General features: G+C 35.7%; 1 protein-coding gene across 5 annotated transcripts in view; it reads right to left on the reverse strand.

Moving 5' to 3' along the window:
- ATP13A4 (ATPase 13A4) overlaps positions 1–17330 on the reverse strand; it is a 160412-nt gene that overhangs the window by 10931 nt on the left and 132151 nt on the right. For 3 of the 5 annotated variants that reach the window (XR_004182362.1, XM_021934991.2, XM_009201964.4), the window contains exons 26-28: positions 4760–4931; positions 3517–3710; positions 2325–2413 (exon numbers count right to left, since the gene is read on the reverse strand). Coding sequence is in view for 4 of the 5 variants with exons in the window: in XM_021934991.2 (XP_021790683.1) it covers positions 2325–2413; positions 3517–3710; positions 4760–4931 (455 nt within the window). In the remaining variant the exon portion in view is untranslated. The remainder of the gene's footprint in view (positions 1–2324; positions 2414–3516; positions 3711–4759; positions 4932–17330) is intronic. The other 2 variants (XM_021934992.2, XM_031663889.1) reach the window with 1 other exon arrangement.

Genomic DNA, 17330 nt, shown 5'->3' on the forward strand with positions numbered 1-17330 from the left:
ATGTAACAAACCTGCACGTTGTGTACATGCACCCTAGAACTTAAAGTATAATAATAATAATAATAATAAAAGAAACTCCTGATGGGCAACTTTGGCCTGACTTTCTTAGTGCACTGCAGTTTGAGATGCTACACATCCAGCCCTCCTTCTTCCCTCTCTTCTTTTTAGAGGATAAACCCACATCACAGTGTATGCCTCTCCCCACTTCCTCTGGCTTTCCATTCCCCTCCCACCACTCCGGGAATTTCCTCCAATAAATCTCTTGCATAACTAAACTGAACTTGACATCTACCTCTCAGAAGACCTGAACAAATATAATAGTTTTCTACTATCTGTGTAAAAATGTGGAAGAAGAATGTACAAAATATGTCCCAAAGTATGTAAAAGAAACTGGTGTCATTGGTTGCCTCTAGGGAGGGGAACTGGTGACTGGGAATCTAAGATGGAATGAGGATTTTCACTATATGGCTTTTTAAACATTCGGATTGTGAACCAAATGAATGTGTTCCCTATTAAAATAATTTAAAATTTTTTAAGTAAGCAGTTTCTAGGTTACAAAACAACATGATTCCATTCTTTTAAAAAAACTAAAAATTAGTCAACACACATTTATAATATATGAATTGTAAAAGAAGGAAGAATATAGTGAATAATATTATAATTCTCCTTGTCTGCACATTCTACATTTTCTAAAAAGAACATATATTTTATGTAATAATAAGAAAAATAATTGTTTTAAAAGTGAACAATAATTCTTTGCAGAATCCTTTGCAGTCATGCTGGCAATGACCCTGCCCACATTCTCTCCAAATTAAATACGTTCCCTATTTTGTTATACCAGAGGACCCAGCCTTTCTGTAAGAATCTTTTTCTATCAAAAAGTGACATTTAACTCATCATATCTTATCCTTAACTTCTCTAGGATTAAGAAGTTTTAGCTGACTTAGAAGACCAGTGGGCAAAGCCTACTTATTTCCATGAAAACTTAATTTAATTCAGAGGCACTTAATGACTGCTAACCACAGTAATGTAATTACAAAAATAAAAAGACACATGCTAAATATATTAGTATGTCAAACTAAAGGTATTAGTATGCCAAATGTCACTGTGGGTTTGTGCAGGTGTTGCTGGTTGGAAACACACTATATGCTTTAAGTGCTTGTTTATATTCAGGAGTCTGATACGCAATGATCAGTCATTCATTCCTTTGTCATATTTTGCCACTCTTTGTGTGAGGCACTGGTAACACACGAATGAATAAGATACACTGTTGGACCTCATGAAACTCATCTTTGAGATGGAGAGGCAACCAGATATACAAAGCACCAACTAAAAGAGCTGTTTCTTTAGTCATCTCTTCACTATTGCATTTCTTGATCTAAAGATCATGTAGCCATGATTAAATTGTAATACAAGTAGAATAGGTTAAGGGGATCAAAATATGTTTTTCCCTGGCTTGAATATGTAAAATTTTGGTATCTCGTAGGTTTTTATATCTGTATCAATATTACAAAATACAAGAGAGTTTATGAGGAAAAGTATGGCTCTTGGAAAGTAAGTCTTACAGACATTAAGTAGGAGCACACAGAAAACATTTTTAAAGTTGTAAAAAAATATATAAATACCTAAATAATAACCCCCCAAAAAGCTGTAGGTAAAACAGTTTTAAACAACTTCAAAAAACGGAAGCATTTAGGAAAAAATTCCCTCATATTTGAAAGAGAAAATATAGAAATACATTTTCTCCTCTTATAGGAGTTCTTTTAAAATGAAAATAGTTGGTCAGATTCAGTGGCTCAAGCCTTAAGCCTAGTGCGTTGGGAGGCCAAGGCAAGAGGCTAGTTTGAGGCCAGGAGTTTGAGACCAGCCTGGGCAACACAACAAGCCCTCATCTCTACAAATTTTTTTCTTCAGAATTAGCTGGGCATCATGGCACACTACTGCAGTCCTAGCTACTCGGGAGGCTGAAGTAGGAGAATTGCTTGAGCTCAGAAGTTTGAGGCTGTAGTGAGCTACGATTGCACCATGGCACTCCAGACTGGGCAAAAAAGTGAGATCCTGTCTCTTAAATAATAAGAAAAAAATAAATTAAAGTATTCAAGACTTAAAGACTATCTTTAGCCTCATGAAATCAAAACTAGGTAGAATTTTATTTCTTGACCAGTTTAAATAAAAAATATAGATAAATTTAGCATTTTTTTTTTAGCTCTGCCATCCCAAAAGAATAATGTGTGTCAAAAATCATGCCAATTGAAATTGTGATCTGCTTTTTAAAGTTGTTACAGAACTGTAAAGCATCACCATATCCCAAAGATTAGACTTACATCCAAACGTCTATATAATTCTGGTATATCAGCAAATAGAATGAATAGACATACACCAAGCTGTATTATCAGCACAAGGACAAATACATCTGAGGAAATAAGAACACAAGCTATTATTTTAAGAAATCAGAGTGAAAAATGTCACATATATTGACAGATGTAGTCTAGATTAACACTGATTTAATTTACTTGATTTCTACGTCCAAATACTAGGTGGAAAGTATTCATTTCTAAGCAATGGGTCTCACCTCTACAATTTCTATGCATGTCCTTGAAGCAAGTGAAAATTTTCACATGCACATTTTAAGTTTCAGTTAATAAAAGTAGTAGGTATATACAGGGTAACATTGACAAAATACATGTTCAATAAATGGCTTGAAGGTATCCAAGTATCTGAGTCACTTTAATGCAAGTCATCTGCCTCGAATCATTTTCTGGTATAAAGGAACCTGTCAATAAACCCAATTTTAAATTGCTATCATGCAGAGGTCAGTATTTAGCTGCTTCCTCATCCCAGGAAGAAGAAAAGCTCAATAATTTTCTCTGAACAAATAAATTTGTATGAAAATATTCATAAAGGTACTCAATTTGGGCTTTGAATTTTTTCAATAAGAAGAGTAGTGATGATATACAAATAAATGTCTCAAATATTAAATAGGTCACTCATTTCTCATCCAAACATACCTTCCCACTCCATAATGTAAGGAGGTAGGAGGGAGGTACTCTGGTAAAGAGCCTCCATAACCCTCTCTAGTCAGATTCCTCCAGGCTGACCCACTAGCAGCCTGCCACCACACAATGCCACCCTGACTACTGCCTTCAAGGCAAGAGACAGGATCCACTTGAGTTCTGTTAGGCTTCTCTCCATTGTTTCCAGGGTGAATTCCGACAAGTACTGACAAGTAGAGAAATAAATTGGTCCTTTCAATTTGGAGCGATCCCAAGAAAAGACACCTAGAGGCAAACTTCTGGTGAAGGAAAGGGAGAAAGAAGCCCTAGTATTTAATGCAGCTTTGAAGGAAAGAGCAAAGAACCATGGAAACGAGGCTGTACAATGTGTTTCGCAGAGCCCTAGAGTGGAAGTCAAGAGATGCTAGATAAGACTCAACTCTACAGCTGTTCCCTAAGTGACCTGGCCATGTCTGCTCTCTCGATTGACTTCTCACCTCTGATCCAGTACAGTTCTACTCACAGTTTGTATAGGTTGGCTGTCTAAATGGTTTTCCTTTAGAGAACACAAGAGCCACAATGATACAGTTGATTGTTCCCAAGAACCAGATCGTAGTGTTCTCAAAACTTGTGAAGGCACTATTACTTTCCATTTTTTCTGGAGCAGCTGGAGACATGGTTAAGTCTGAGATGCTTTCATTTTGCACTGTACAGGCACTAAAAGGGAAACCAAAGAAGCTAATGAAGTGAGATGACAAGCCTTTATGGAGCATTTGTACCCAGAAGACTCCATACCAGTGTCCAGGGCAGGCACTCAATGCTTCTATAATTGCCTCTGCTTTGGAAAATACATGCGCGCACACACACACACACACTGAAAAATAGGAAAAAAAAAAAAAAACAAGCACAGATAGACCCATATTTTGGATACACTGAGAGAGAGAGAGATTCAGCCAATTATATATTCAATAAATTATGCACATTCATTAAGGCTATATGGAAAAGAGATTGGTAAGTCATGACTCCTCCCCCAAGTGGCTTAATATCTCTGATAATTTGGCCGAGTGTGGTGGCTCACACCTGTAATCCCTAAGAGGCCAAGGTGGGTGGCTCACTTGAGGCCAGAAGTTTGAGACCAGCCTGGCAAACATGGCGAAAACCCATCTCTACTAAAGATATAAAAAATTAGCTGCACATAGTGGCATGTGCCTATACCCTCAGCTACTGGGGAGGCTGAGGCAGGAGAATTGCTTGAACCAGAGACAGAGGTTGCGGTGAGCCTAGAACACACCACTGCACTCCACCCTCGGCAACAGAGAGAGACTCCGTCTCTATAAAAACAGCAACAACAAATCTCTGATAATTTGTAAGTGAGGTGAATATATAACTTATCTAACAAGGATAATTTTGAAGGTGAAAAGAAAAGATGTTAATAATTTCACTGGGACATCACTTAATTTAAACTGGGCTACTTAAACTGGGACTGCTCGGGTAAGCTATAATCCATGGTCACCCTAGATATAAAAGATGGTCATAGACCATTATCATATAACACAGGCAAAGATAAATGCTAATGAATGAATGATACATTCATTAGCATTAAATTGTGCTACAGAGAAGAAATAATCACTGAAAATTTGCCCAAGGGACTTTAAAAAGCAAAACCTTTGGCAGAATGAAGCCCCATTTGCCTCCCATCATATTGGCCAGAGGATGTTTGATAGAAATTAGAATGTGAGAAGCAGAAGTTGAGACTGTACTCATACCTGTGTATCTCCACAGAATACCAAGGCTGCCTCTGAACCAGGATGAATCCCGCAATATGCATGGCCAGGCTGAGAAGAATGTTGAAAATCACAGAGAGTAGCAGAGGTGGAGAGATCAGCCGTCCTGCAGGTCTGAAAGGCACCAGCTTGGGGTAGGCACCATTCAGATTCACTATAAAATACATTCAAATTTTACATTTATGAGAGCAGGAAAACGTATTCTTGATCAGAAGAATGGCGTAAGTTCATTGGCCTATACATCTGAGGAAATGGACAAATTGGAGTACATCACAAACTGAGGGAATAAAACAATTAATGGATTCAAATTCAAGTCATGTAAAGAATTCTTAAAAGAGCAGACAGAACCACAAGACGTCATTTTTGGCTTAATAAATAGGGAAAAACCATTAAGTTACAGAGTAGGGAGGGATGAAATGCGAAACCGCTTGTGGGAAAATAAATTGATGCAAACGTTCTGCAGGGCAATTTGGCGATAAATATGAAGAGACAAAAATGTTTATAACTTTTGACATAGTTATTCTACTTTTGGAAATTTATCCTAAGCTAAAAAAGTTAATCAGAGATGTGAAAAAATGTTCACTACGGCATCGTTTACAATAAGTTATGGTACATCTATACAATGGAACAACATGTGGTCACTACAAAGCAATGCTTTAAAATACTTAATGACAAATAATAGGTGATATCCAGCAAAATGGTGAAGTAGGCAGCTCCAAGTTCCCACATCTCCACAGAAATCTCAAAATACAAGCAGAAACTGTCAGAACTCCGAAAATCTGAACAACAGAAAAGTTTACTGCAACCAAGTGAACACTGAATGAAGAAAAAGACATCTTTAGGATCACAGGAAAGTTTTGTGGCATTTCTACTTGCACTTGATCCACCCCCTGCTCAGCTCAGTGGCAATCTTGAAGATAGCCTGCATTCCCAGGGGGAACTCTGGTCCCTGGTTACAAAAGGAACATAGCAGGCCTTATTTACAAATTGTTATATTTGTCTGTTCCAACCCATCTGGGAACTACCTGAAGGACTGATGCAGGCATTTATCTCTGTTCCACCTGACAAAGAACTCACTCTGGACAGAAAAGCAGTGCACATTGCTTGAAAACATTATAAGGCTAACAAATGCAGTTGCCTAGGGCAAAAAATTACAGTTGATACATAAAATAATCATCTACAGCCTGGAAGAAAAGCTAAGGAAATTTTCTTGGAGGAATTAGGATAGTCTAAATCATCTGTGTATGCTGGGAAATATAGAATGCTATGTAAATGCCCAGGGCAAGAGCTATGTGCATCCCAGGGCAAGGTATATGCTCAGTAAAGACCAGAGAAGACCCAAAACTTTCAGCTTTGGATGATCTCCAGACTCAGTGTAAGCCTGGCTAAGTGTTGAATAAGTACTTCAGCCCAGAAATAATCTGTAAGGACTGGAGAAGGGTTTGTTTGTTTGTTTGTTTGTTCGTTTTTTCCCTCCTAGAGGTCAAGTAAATCTCTATCAAAACATTAACTGAACAAAAGCTGAAGAGACAGAGACATCTGTGATCTCACATGAAAACTAGTACAGTCTTTCCAAAAAAGCTTTGGAAAGTCACTAAACAAATGGACTATTACAGCCTTCAACAAACAGTGAAACAAAAAATTCAAACCCTAAAGTAGGAGAAGAATCTAATCTTCAGAGTTAGAGCATTATAATATTCAACAGAACAAAACAAATGGACAAAATTTGTCCCCGAGGAAGCACAGATATTAGACTTATTAGGTAAAGACTTTAAAACAACTATCTTCAATATGCGAAATAACTAAAGGAAACCATGGGCAAAGAACTAAAGGAAATTAGGAAAACAATGTATGATCAAAATGAGAATGTAGTAAAAAGATAAAAATTATAAAAAGTAGTCAAAAGAAATTCTGCAGCTGAAAAGTACTGTAAGTTAAGTGAAAAATTTATTAAGTGGGTTCAACAGCAAACTTGAGCAGGCAGAAGAAAGAATTGGTGAACTTGAAGGTAGGACAGTTGAAAATATCCAACCTGAGGAACAGAAAAAAAATAATAAAGAAAATGAACAGAGCCTAAGGGGCATGTATAACACAAACAAGCAGACCAACATGCACATTGTGGGAGTATCAGAAGGAGAGAAGAGAAAGATATAAAAAGAATATTTGAAGAATAATAGCAGAAAACTTTCCAAATTTGGTGAAAGGCATAAATCTGCATATCCAAGAAGTATGAGTAATTACAACAGGTTAAATCCAATGAGATTTACACCAAGACATCATATTTGAACTATTAAAAAAATAATAAAGACAAAGAATCTTGAAAGCAATGAGGGAGAAGTGACACATCACCTATGAGGGATCTTCAGTAAGATTAGTGCCAATTTCAGAAACCACGGAAGTCAGAAGTCAAGCAATAACATTTAAGATGCTGAAAGAAAAAAAAAAACATTGACTAAGAATTGTATACCTGGCAAAACTGTCCTTCAAAAATGAGGGAGAAGTTAAGACATCCCCAGATAAACAAAAGCTGAAAGAGTTTGTTATCAGTAACCCTACCCTAAAAGAAATGCTAAAGGACTCAGATTGAAATGAAAGAATACTAGATAGCTACTCAAATACTTATGTAGAAATAATGATGCCCAGTAAAGGTAACTATACAACAAATATAAATGCTGATATTTGTGTATTTTTGGTTGCAATTTCACTTTACATATCCATGTTATTTAGTACACAATGGAAAAAGATGTAATTTGTAACATCAACAATATAAAAGGGGAGAGAAAGCTGCAAAGGAGCAGTTGTTTTCATGCTATAAAAGTGAAAGTGTTAATTCAAACTAGGTTGTTATAAATTTAGAATGTTTAATGTCTTCTCCATAATTATATTTTATGTAATTAAAAAACCCACTGATAACATCATATTCAAGGGTAAAAGACTGAGAACCTTTGCCTTAAGATCAGAACAAGGTAAAAATACCCTTGTCAGTATGGCTATTCAACAGTATGCTGGGAGTTCTACCCAGCATACATTAGACAAAAAAGAAATTAAGGTCAACTGGATGTTAGCAAGATGGCCAGTTAAAAGCCCTTAGTACTCATCTCTCCCACAAAGACAACCAAAACAACATACAACTATATTTTGATGAAAATAACTAAAGGAGAGTGTCAGAATACATCAAAGGAGTAGCAGAAACCCTGCAGAGCACAGAAAATCAGTATTGTCACATACTGCTTTCTGTCATAGTACTCCACATCCCAGGAAATATCTGGCATTCAACACCCCACTCCCTTGCCAGGATCAGCTTAGAACCAAGAGGATGTCTCCTTGCGGGGAAAAGGTAAGCAAGAGGACCCCAGCAGCCCCCATCAACACCCTGGACACCTACAGTCCTCACAAGCACTAAACCAGCTGAGGTAGCTGCCTGGAGCCCACACAGCTGTGCTACCCGAGTAGAAGCTAACAGTGTGCTCTTCCCTCTGTGGCCTACAAGGCTACTGCACTATGTCATCCTGAAATGTAAACTACTGCTGGAATGTGTCCTGCTCTGAGGGCAAGTGGCATAGCACCCTACCAGTCTTAAGGCTTAATGGCTGCTGGACTACTCCTGCCTGGTGCCCTGCCATCCCTGATCTGCTGCTACATCTTACTCGGTGGGCCAAGTTGCTATGCAGCTATTTTATTTACCCCTCTTAATCCCACTGCACCATGTCCTCTAGGGCCTGAACTGAACCTATACACTACCTCCAGGGGAAATGAGTGCCTTGGCAGAGCTGCTCCATTTGCCCTTCCCAGTCACCATTGCACCCTGCCCTACATGGCCTGAGGGGAAGCTGTACATTGCTTCCCAGAGAAACTGCCTTGATGAAACTGTTCAATCTACTCTCAGTCACTGCTGCACCCTGCCCCTAGGGACCTCAGTTGAACCTGTGCACTGCCTCTTGTAAGGCAGTGGAAGAAAAAGAGTACCATGGTAAAGCTGCTCCATATACCCTTCTGAGTCCCTGCTGTGCCCTGCCCCTTGGGGCTTGAGGTGACACTGTGCACTGCCTCCTAAAGAAACAATGCCTTGGCAAAGTGGTCCAACTACCCCTCCCAATTGCTGCTGCCCCCTGGTCCCATGCCTGAGCTGAAGCATAGTGTCCTGCCTTCTGGGAAAACGGTACTGTGGCTTCTCAGAGTAGTCATGCCTCCCCAGTGCCTGAGTTGAAGTAGTGCCCTGTCTCCCAGGAAATGGTGTGTTGGCCACCCAGAGCAGTCATACCTCACTTCCCCTACCCCTATACTTACCCCCAAGCCTGAGCAAAAGCAGTGCACTGCCTCCCAAGGAATCAAAGCTTTGGCTGAGCTGGGCAGTTGTGCATTCCAGGCCTGGGCTGACACAGTACTCCACATCCCAGGGAAAAGCACTGGCTGAGCAGAGACATCCCTTCCCCCAACAGGAAAATCAACTCTCGTTCCCTGCTTCCCTAGAGCTTGACTAGCTGGACTAGAGTCTGAACTGCTGAGGCGCCTCCTTCTCAGGTAAGTGGAGTGATCACTGCTCTGCTCCCTGCCCCCTACTCCCCACCCCTCCAGGGCCCAAGTGATAGCTGTGTCATTTTGGGTTCTTTGCTGTCGCTGTACCCAGCTTCACAGAGTCTGGAATACCGCTGTGCCCCATCATCCCAGGGTCCAAGGTCACCACTAGATGGTGCTTCATCCCCCAGGGAACTTCATTGCCATTATATCCTATTAGCCCTAGTTCCTGAATTGCAGCTGTACCCTGCTCCCTGGTCCCCAACCTCCAGAGCACTCCACCTTTCCAAGGAGAAAAATCCTGAACCTAGGACCCTAGCTTCACAGCCTCTCTGAGGTCTTCCCCCTATAACCCAGCACTACTGCAGCTGTTTATAGGCCATGCCAGATCTGACACCTAGAGGATCCCTCAGTCAAGACTCCCCATCGTCTATAAAATGGTTACTCAGGCACTCAGAGTCATTACTGGTACTAATCTTAGCTGAAAAAGCTGTACAAAGTCTATACTACTGCATCTTCTTGGAACCAGAGTTACCACAGTCTTCACAATTAGCACACTGAGACTCATCTGCAAGTGAAAGCCACTGTGTACAGTTTGGAAGAGGTGATTGTTCTGCCAGGTGTAAAGACATTGATGCAGAAACAAAAAGGAAATATGAAAGAGCAAGAAAATATGATAGCAACAAAGAAACACAATAATTCTCCAGTAACTGACCCCAAATAAAAGGAAACTTACGAATTTCCTGAAAAGGAATTTATAATGATCTTAAGGAAACTCAGTGAGATACAGAGAATACAGATAGACAATTCAGCAAAATTAGGAAAAGAGTTTAAAGAATTTAAATGAGAAATTTAACAAAGAGATAAATATCATTTAAAAAGAACCAAACAGAAACCTTGGAGCTGAAGAATTTAATGAAGGAAATGAAAAAACTTAATAGAGAGCTTTAATAGCAGACTAGAGCAAGTAGAAGAAAGAACCTCTGAATCTGGAGCTAGGTCTTTTGAAATTACCCTGAGGAAGTAAAGAAAAACAGAATATAAAAGAACAAAGACAACCCGTAGGACTTATGGAACACCATGAAATGATCAAACATTAGCATTATGGGATTTCCAGATGGAGAAGAGACAAAGATAGAAACAAAACATTTTATATAATAAAATAAGTGCTGAAAACCTTCTAAGTCCTATAAGAAATATGAAAATCCAGATATATAAATTTCAAAGGTCCCCGAAAGAATTCAACCCAAAGAGATTCTCACCATGGCACATTATAATAAACTGTCAAAAATAAAAGAAAAAGAATTTTAAAAGCAGTAAGAGAAAAGTGCCAAATCACAAATAAGGAAATCCCCATTAGACTATCAACCGATTTCTCAGCAAAATCCCTGCAGGACAGGACAGAGTGAGATGATATATTCAAGGTGCTGAAAGAAAATAAAAACTGGCAGCTGAAAATACTATACAAGTAAAGCTGTCCTTCAGAAGTGAAGGAGAAATAAAGTCTTAGAGAAGCAAAAGTTGAGAGAATTCATCACCACTAGATTTTCCTTACAAGAAATGCTTGAGAGTTTTTCAAGTAGAAATGGAAGGACACTGTTAATATAAAAACATATGAAAGTATAAAATTCACGAATGAAAGTAAATATATAGTGCAATCCAGAATATCCCAATGCTTTTATGGTGCTCTATAAATCTTATATATCTTTAGTATGAAGTCTAAAAGTCAAAACAGTCAAATATAATAGTAACTATAATACATTGTTAAGAAGTACATAAAATAAAAAGATGTAAATTGTGACAAAATATAAATTGGGGGAAGGATAAAAGTCTAGAGATTTGTATTTGACTGAGGTTAGCTGTTTACAGTGTAAAACAGTCCATTATAATTACAACATATTTTATGTAGCTTCATGGTAACCACAAAGCAAAAAGCTATAGCAAACACACAAACAATAAAGAGAAAGTAATCAAAACTCAGCACTAAAGAAAACCACCAAATCAAAGAGATTTTAAAAAAGAGAGGAATAAAAGATCTACAAAACAACCATAAAATAACAAAGTGGCAATAGTAAGTCCTTAATTATCAATAATTACTTTGAATGTAAATGGATTATTAAATTCTCCAATCAAAAGACATAGCATAGCTGAACAGATTAAAAAAAACAAGACTCAACTATACAATGCCTATGAAAGACTCACTTTATCCTCAAGGACACAAAAAAGCTGAAAATAAAGAGATAGAAGAAGATATTCTATGCAAATGCTAATCAAAAGAGAGCGAGATTGGTTATACTTATGTCAGATAAAGTAAACTTCAAGTCAAAAACTGTCACAAGAGACAATGTACCCAACACTGAAGCACCTAAATATATAAAACAAATATTAATGAACACAAAATGAGAAATAGCAAGACAATAATAGTAGGGGACTTCAATAACCCACTTTCAACAAGAGAGAGATCAACTAGACAGAAAATTAACAAGAAAATACGGGAACTGAACTGTACATTAGACAAAATAGACCTAACAGATATATACAAAACTTTGTGTTCAATAACAGTAGAATACACATTATTTTCTAATGCACATGGAACATTTTCCAGTTTAAATCATATGGTAGGTCACAAAACAAGTACTAAAACATTTTTAAAAAATCAATATCATATCAAGTATTGTTTCCAACCACAATAATATGAAACTATAAATCAATGACAGGAGGACCTTCAGAAACTATACAAATGCATGGTAATTAAACAAGGTGCTACTGAACAACCAATGAGTCAATGAAGAAATTAGAGAAATTTAAAAAAATTTAGAGAAACATGAAAATTGAAACAAACACAGTAAAACCTTTGGGATACAGCAAAACCAGTACTCAAAGGAAAGTTTACAGCAATAAATGCCTACATGAATAAAGAAGAAACAGCAAACAACAAGCTAATGTTGAACCTCAAGGAAGTAGAAGAACAACAACAAACTAAACCCAGTATTAGTAGAAAGAAAGAAAGAAATAATAGATAAAATAAAAACAAATAAAATAGAGCAACCAGGTCCTAGGCAAGAGAAAAAAAGGAGACATCCAAATTGGGAAGGAGAAAGTCAAATTGTCCCTGTTTGGTGGTGGCATGCTCTTATACATAGAAAACCCTAAAGACTCCACCAGAGAACTAATAGAACTAATACATAAATTCAGTAAATTTTTAGAACCCAAAATCAACATAGAAAAATCAGTAGCTTTTATATAGGCTAATAGTGAATTATCTGAAAAAGAAATAAAGAAGACAATGCCACTTTCAATAGCTACACCACAAAAAGTAAGATGTCTAGAAATAAATTTAACCAAGGAGGTGAAAAATCTCTATACTGGAAACTATAAAACACTGGTGAAAAAAAAATGGAAGCTAACACAAATACAGAAAGACATCCCATGTTAATTGATTGGAAGAATTAATATTGTTGAAATATCCTTACTACCTAAAGCAATCTACAGATTCAATCCAATCTCTATCAAAACAGCAAAGAAATTTTTCACAGAAATTGGAAAAAAAATCCCAAAATGTATAGGGACCATAAAAGACCTTGAATAACCAAATCACTCTTCAGTAAAAAGAATAATGCCAGAGGCCTCACCTATCCTTGATTTTAAAATATACTACAAAATTATGGTAACTAAAACAGCTTGGTATTGGTATAAAATAGACACATAAGCCAATGGGACAGAATAGAGATTCCAGAAATAAATAAAAAAATCTACAGTCAATTGATTTTGGACAAAGGTGCAAAGAACACACATTAGGGAAAGCACTGTCTCCTCAATGAATGGTGCTGAGAAAATTGGTTATCGACATGCAGAAGAATGAATTAGACCTCAAACTCTCACCAAATATGAAAATTAACTCAAAGTGGATTAAAAACTTAAATGTAAAACTTGAAACTATAAAACTACCAAAAGAAAACATACAACAAATGCTTCATGGTTTTGATTTGAGCAAGAATTTTTTCCCTAAAACCCTAAAAGCATAGGCAACAAAAGCAAAAATAGACAAATGGGAATTACATAAAACTAAAAAGATTCTGCACAACAAAGGAAACAGTTAACAGATTGAAGAGACAACCTACATAATGGAATAAAATACTTCTAAACTATACAATATAATACAATAACCCCTGACAAGGGGTTAATATCCAGATTATATCAGGAACTCGAAAAATCTCAATAGCAAAAATAATAATAAAATAATTCAATTAAAAAATGGACAAAAGACCTGATTAGACATTTCTCAAAAAAAAAAAAAATAGAAATAGGTATGCCATATGCCAACAGATATATGAAAAATGTTCAACATCATTAATATCAGGGAAATGCAAATCAAAACCACAGTGAGATATAATCTCATTCCAGTTAGAACAGCTATTACCAAAAAGACAAAAAATAATAAATATTAGTGGGAATGTAAAGAAAAGAGAACCCTTTGGTTCTCCTTTTTTGGTTTACATTTGACTGTTGGTCAAATGTAAATTAGTACAGCCATTAAAGAAAATAGCATGGAGGTTCCCTTAAAAATTAAAAATAGAACTACCATATGGTCTAGCAATCCCACTACTGGGTATATATCCAAAGAAAATAACATCAGTATGTCAAAGAAATATCTGCACTCCTGTGTTTATTGCAGCCCTATTCATAATAGCCAAAACATGGAATTGCCCTAAGGGTATATCAATAAGTGAATGACTAAAGAAAATGTGATATAGACAATGGAATACTATACAGCCTTAAAAAAGAAGGAAATGTTGTCGATTGCAACAACAAGAATGAAACTTGAGGACATTGTACCAAGTGAAAGAAGCCAGACACAGAAGGACAAATTCCACATGACCTCACTTATTTGTAGAATCAAAAAAAGTTGATTTCATAGAAGCAGAGAGTAGAATAGTGGTTTCTTAAGGTTGGAAAGAATAGAGATAGAGAGGAGAAGGGGATAGAGAGAAGGTTTTCAGTATGTACAGTTATAGTTCAATAGAAGGAATAAGTTCTATTGTTCTATTGCATGGTAGGATGATTATCATTAACAATAGCATACTTTATATTTCAAAATTGTTAAAAAAGAGAATTCTGAATGTTCTCATTACAAAAAATGATAAATGTGTAAAGTGATAAATATGCTAGTCATCATGATTTTATTACTACACAACATACACACGTATTGAAATATCACACTATACCTCATAAATATGTACAAATATGTGTCAATTAAAAATAAGTTGTAACTTTTAAAAGAAAAAGGAAATAAAGTCATCCAATTGGAAGAAAGGAGTAAAACCGTCTCTATGCACTGATGACAAGAGCCTACATACTGAAAATCTTAAGAAACTCACAAGAAAGCTGATAAAATTGGTAATTTAATACAGCAATGTTTCAGGGCACAAGATCAACACAAAAACAATCATTGGGTTTCTATACACCAGCAGTGAACAATTCAAAGATAAACTTCAGAAAACAATTTTATTTCCAAAAAATGAAACACCTAGAGATAAATTTGACCAAGAAAGAGAAAGACTTTTACACTGAAAACTACAAAACTTTGCTGAAAGAAGTCAATGATGATGTAAATAAATGGAAAAACCCATTAAAATCTCATGTTAATGGACTGGAAGACTTAATATTATTAAGATGTCTGTACTATCCAAAGTGATCTACATATTTGATGCAATCTCTGTCAAAAATCAAAGTTCTTTTTAGAGAAATGGATAAGCCAGTCCTCAAATTTATATGAAATTATATATAATTTCCCTAATCGTTTATAAAAATCTTGAAAAGATTTTATAATAAAATTATAAATAATTTTATTATATATAATTTCCCTAAATTGTTTATAAAAATCTTGAAAAGAAGAATAGCATTGAAGGACTCACACTTCCCAAATTCAAACTCACTAACAAAACAGTAACCAAACCAGTTTGGTGCTAACATGAGAAAATACATGTAGACCAAGGGAATAGAATTGAGGGTCCAGTAATAAGCCCATATATCTATGGCCAATTGATTTCAAAATGCATATTGACACCATTTACTGAAGGAAAGAATAGTCTCTTTGACAAGCTGGGACAACCAGATTTCCACATACAAAGTAAGGAAGTTGGACCCCTACTTCATACCACATGTAAAAATTAACACAAAAAATGGATCAATGACCTAAATGTAAGAGTTAACAATGTAATATACTTAGAAGAAACTTAGGGATACATATTTAAATCTTGGATTTGGCAATGGATTCTTAGATATAACACCAAATGCATGAACAAACAGACAAACAAATAAATAAATAGGACTTCATTAAAATTAAAAACTTGGACATTATTTAAAAAGTGAAAAGACAACATATAGGAGAAAATATTTGTGATTTTATGTCTCAGGAGGGTTTAATATCCACAATATATGAAGAACTGCTAGAACTCAAAACGCAGAAGACAAAAATTCAATTAGAAAACGGTCAAAGGACGTGAATAAACATTTCTCCAAAGAAGACATGTAAATGACTGATGAGCACATGCCTATACGTTCAATATTATTAGTCATTAGAGAAATGCAAGTCAAAATCATGATAAGATATCACTCCAAACCTATTAGGATGGTTAAAATAATCTTTGACCATTAAATAACAAGAGCTGATGAGGCTGTGAAGCAATTAGACCCCTTATATGTTGCTAGTGAGAATGTAAAATGATGCAGTCATTAGGAAAATAGTTTGGTGGTTCCTTGAAAAGTTAAATATATGATTAACATATGACCCAGATTCCACTTTATACCCAAAAGAATTGAAAACAGGGACTCAAAAAGATATTTTATGCAAATGTTCATTGCAGTATTATTCACAATAGCCAACAAGTGGGAGCACCCAAGTCCATCAACAAATAAATGGACAGATAAAATGTGGTATACACATATAATAGAATATTATTCAGCTATAAAAATGAATTAAGTTCTGATGCATGTTACAAAATGGATTATGCTAAATTAAAGAAACCAGATACAATGGTACAAACTGTCTGACTTCATTTATATGAAATATATTGAATAGGCAAATTCATAGAGACAAAAAATAGATTAGAGTTAACCATGGGTCAGAGGGAGAAAAGATGGGGAGTTATTGCTTAATGGATAGAGTATCTGTTTGAGGTGATTAAAAACTTTTGAAAATACATAGTGGTGATGATTGCAAACATTGTGAATGTAATTCATGTCCCTAAATTATACACATAAAAAATAAAAATGACAAATTTTATCTTATATAATTTTACCACAAGAAAAAAATTAAGATATTTATTGATATTTTAAAAGCGGTTCTATGGGTAAATGAAAAATAAGATGCACTATATAGAAGACATAATTTTAATTTATTAATTTATATAGAAAAAAGACTGGACAGAAATACATTAAAATGCTTTAATTGGTTAGCTCTGGATATTAAGATAAAAATAGGTTTTTCTCTGTTACATCTTGCAATGTTTTCTATCTTTCACAGTGAATATATGTTAATAACATACACTTAATATATGTTAAACAGAAAAGAATCAAGTTGTTTAACAAAAAAATAGAGAAAATCCTGAAGGCACTTGTTATGGAGAAGAGAACAATCACAGAAGAAATAAGAGCTGTTTCCAAATTCTTTCAAATAGAATTTTCTGTTTGAAAGAAATTTCAAACAGAAGGACTGTTGTGGAGAAAAAATCAAACTCTTCTGTGACACCTCAAATGGCAAAACTGGGATGGATGAAAGTTACACATTTAGAGATAAATTTGACTTCCTGTGAAGGGGAAGTCTGCTAAGAAAGTTAACAAAGGCCGTATGAGGTTGTTCTTTCAATAGATTTAACAAATATTTAACAAGCTCCTTTAATATGTCAGAAGTATTGGGATTATAGCATGGATCAATACAGACTAAATGTTGATCTCGTGAAACACACATTCTGCATGGGGAGAAGCAGGCAAAAAGCTAACGAAAACAAAGATAAATATCGTAACTTCAGATTGAGGA

This window comes from Papio anubis, chromosome 2 (genome assembly GCF_008728515.1).
Source record: "Papio anubis isolate 15944 chromosome 2, Panubis1.0, whole genome shotgun sequence".
In the NCBI taxonomy this organism is placed as follows: domain Eukaryota; kingdom Metazoa; phylum Chordata; class Mammalia; order Primates; family Cercopithecidae; genus Papio; species Papio anubis.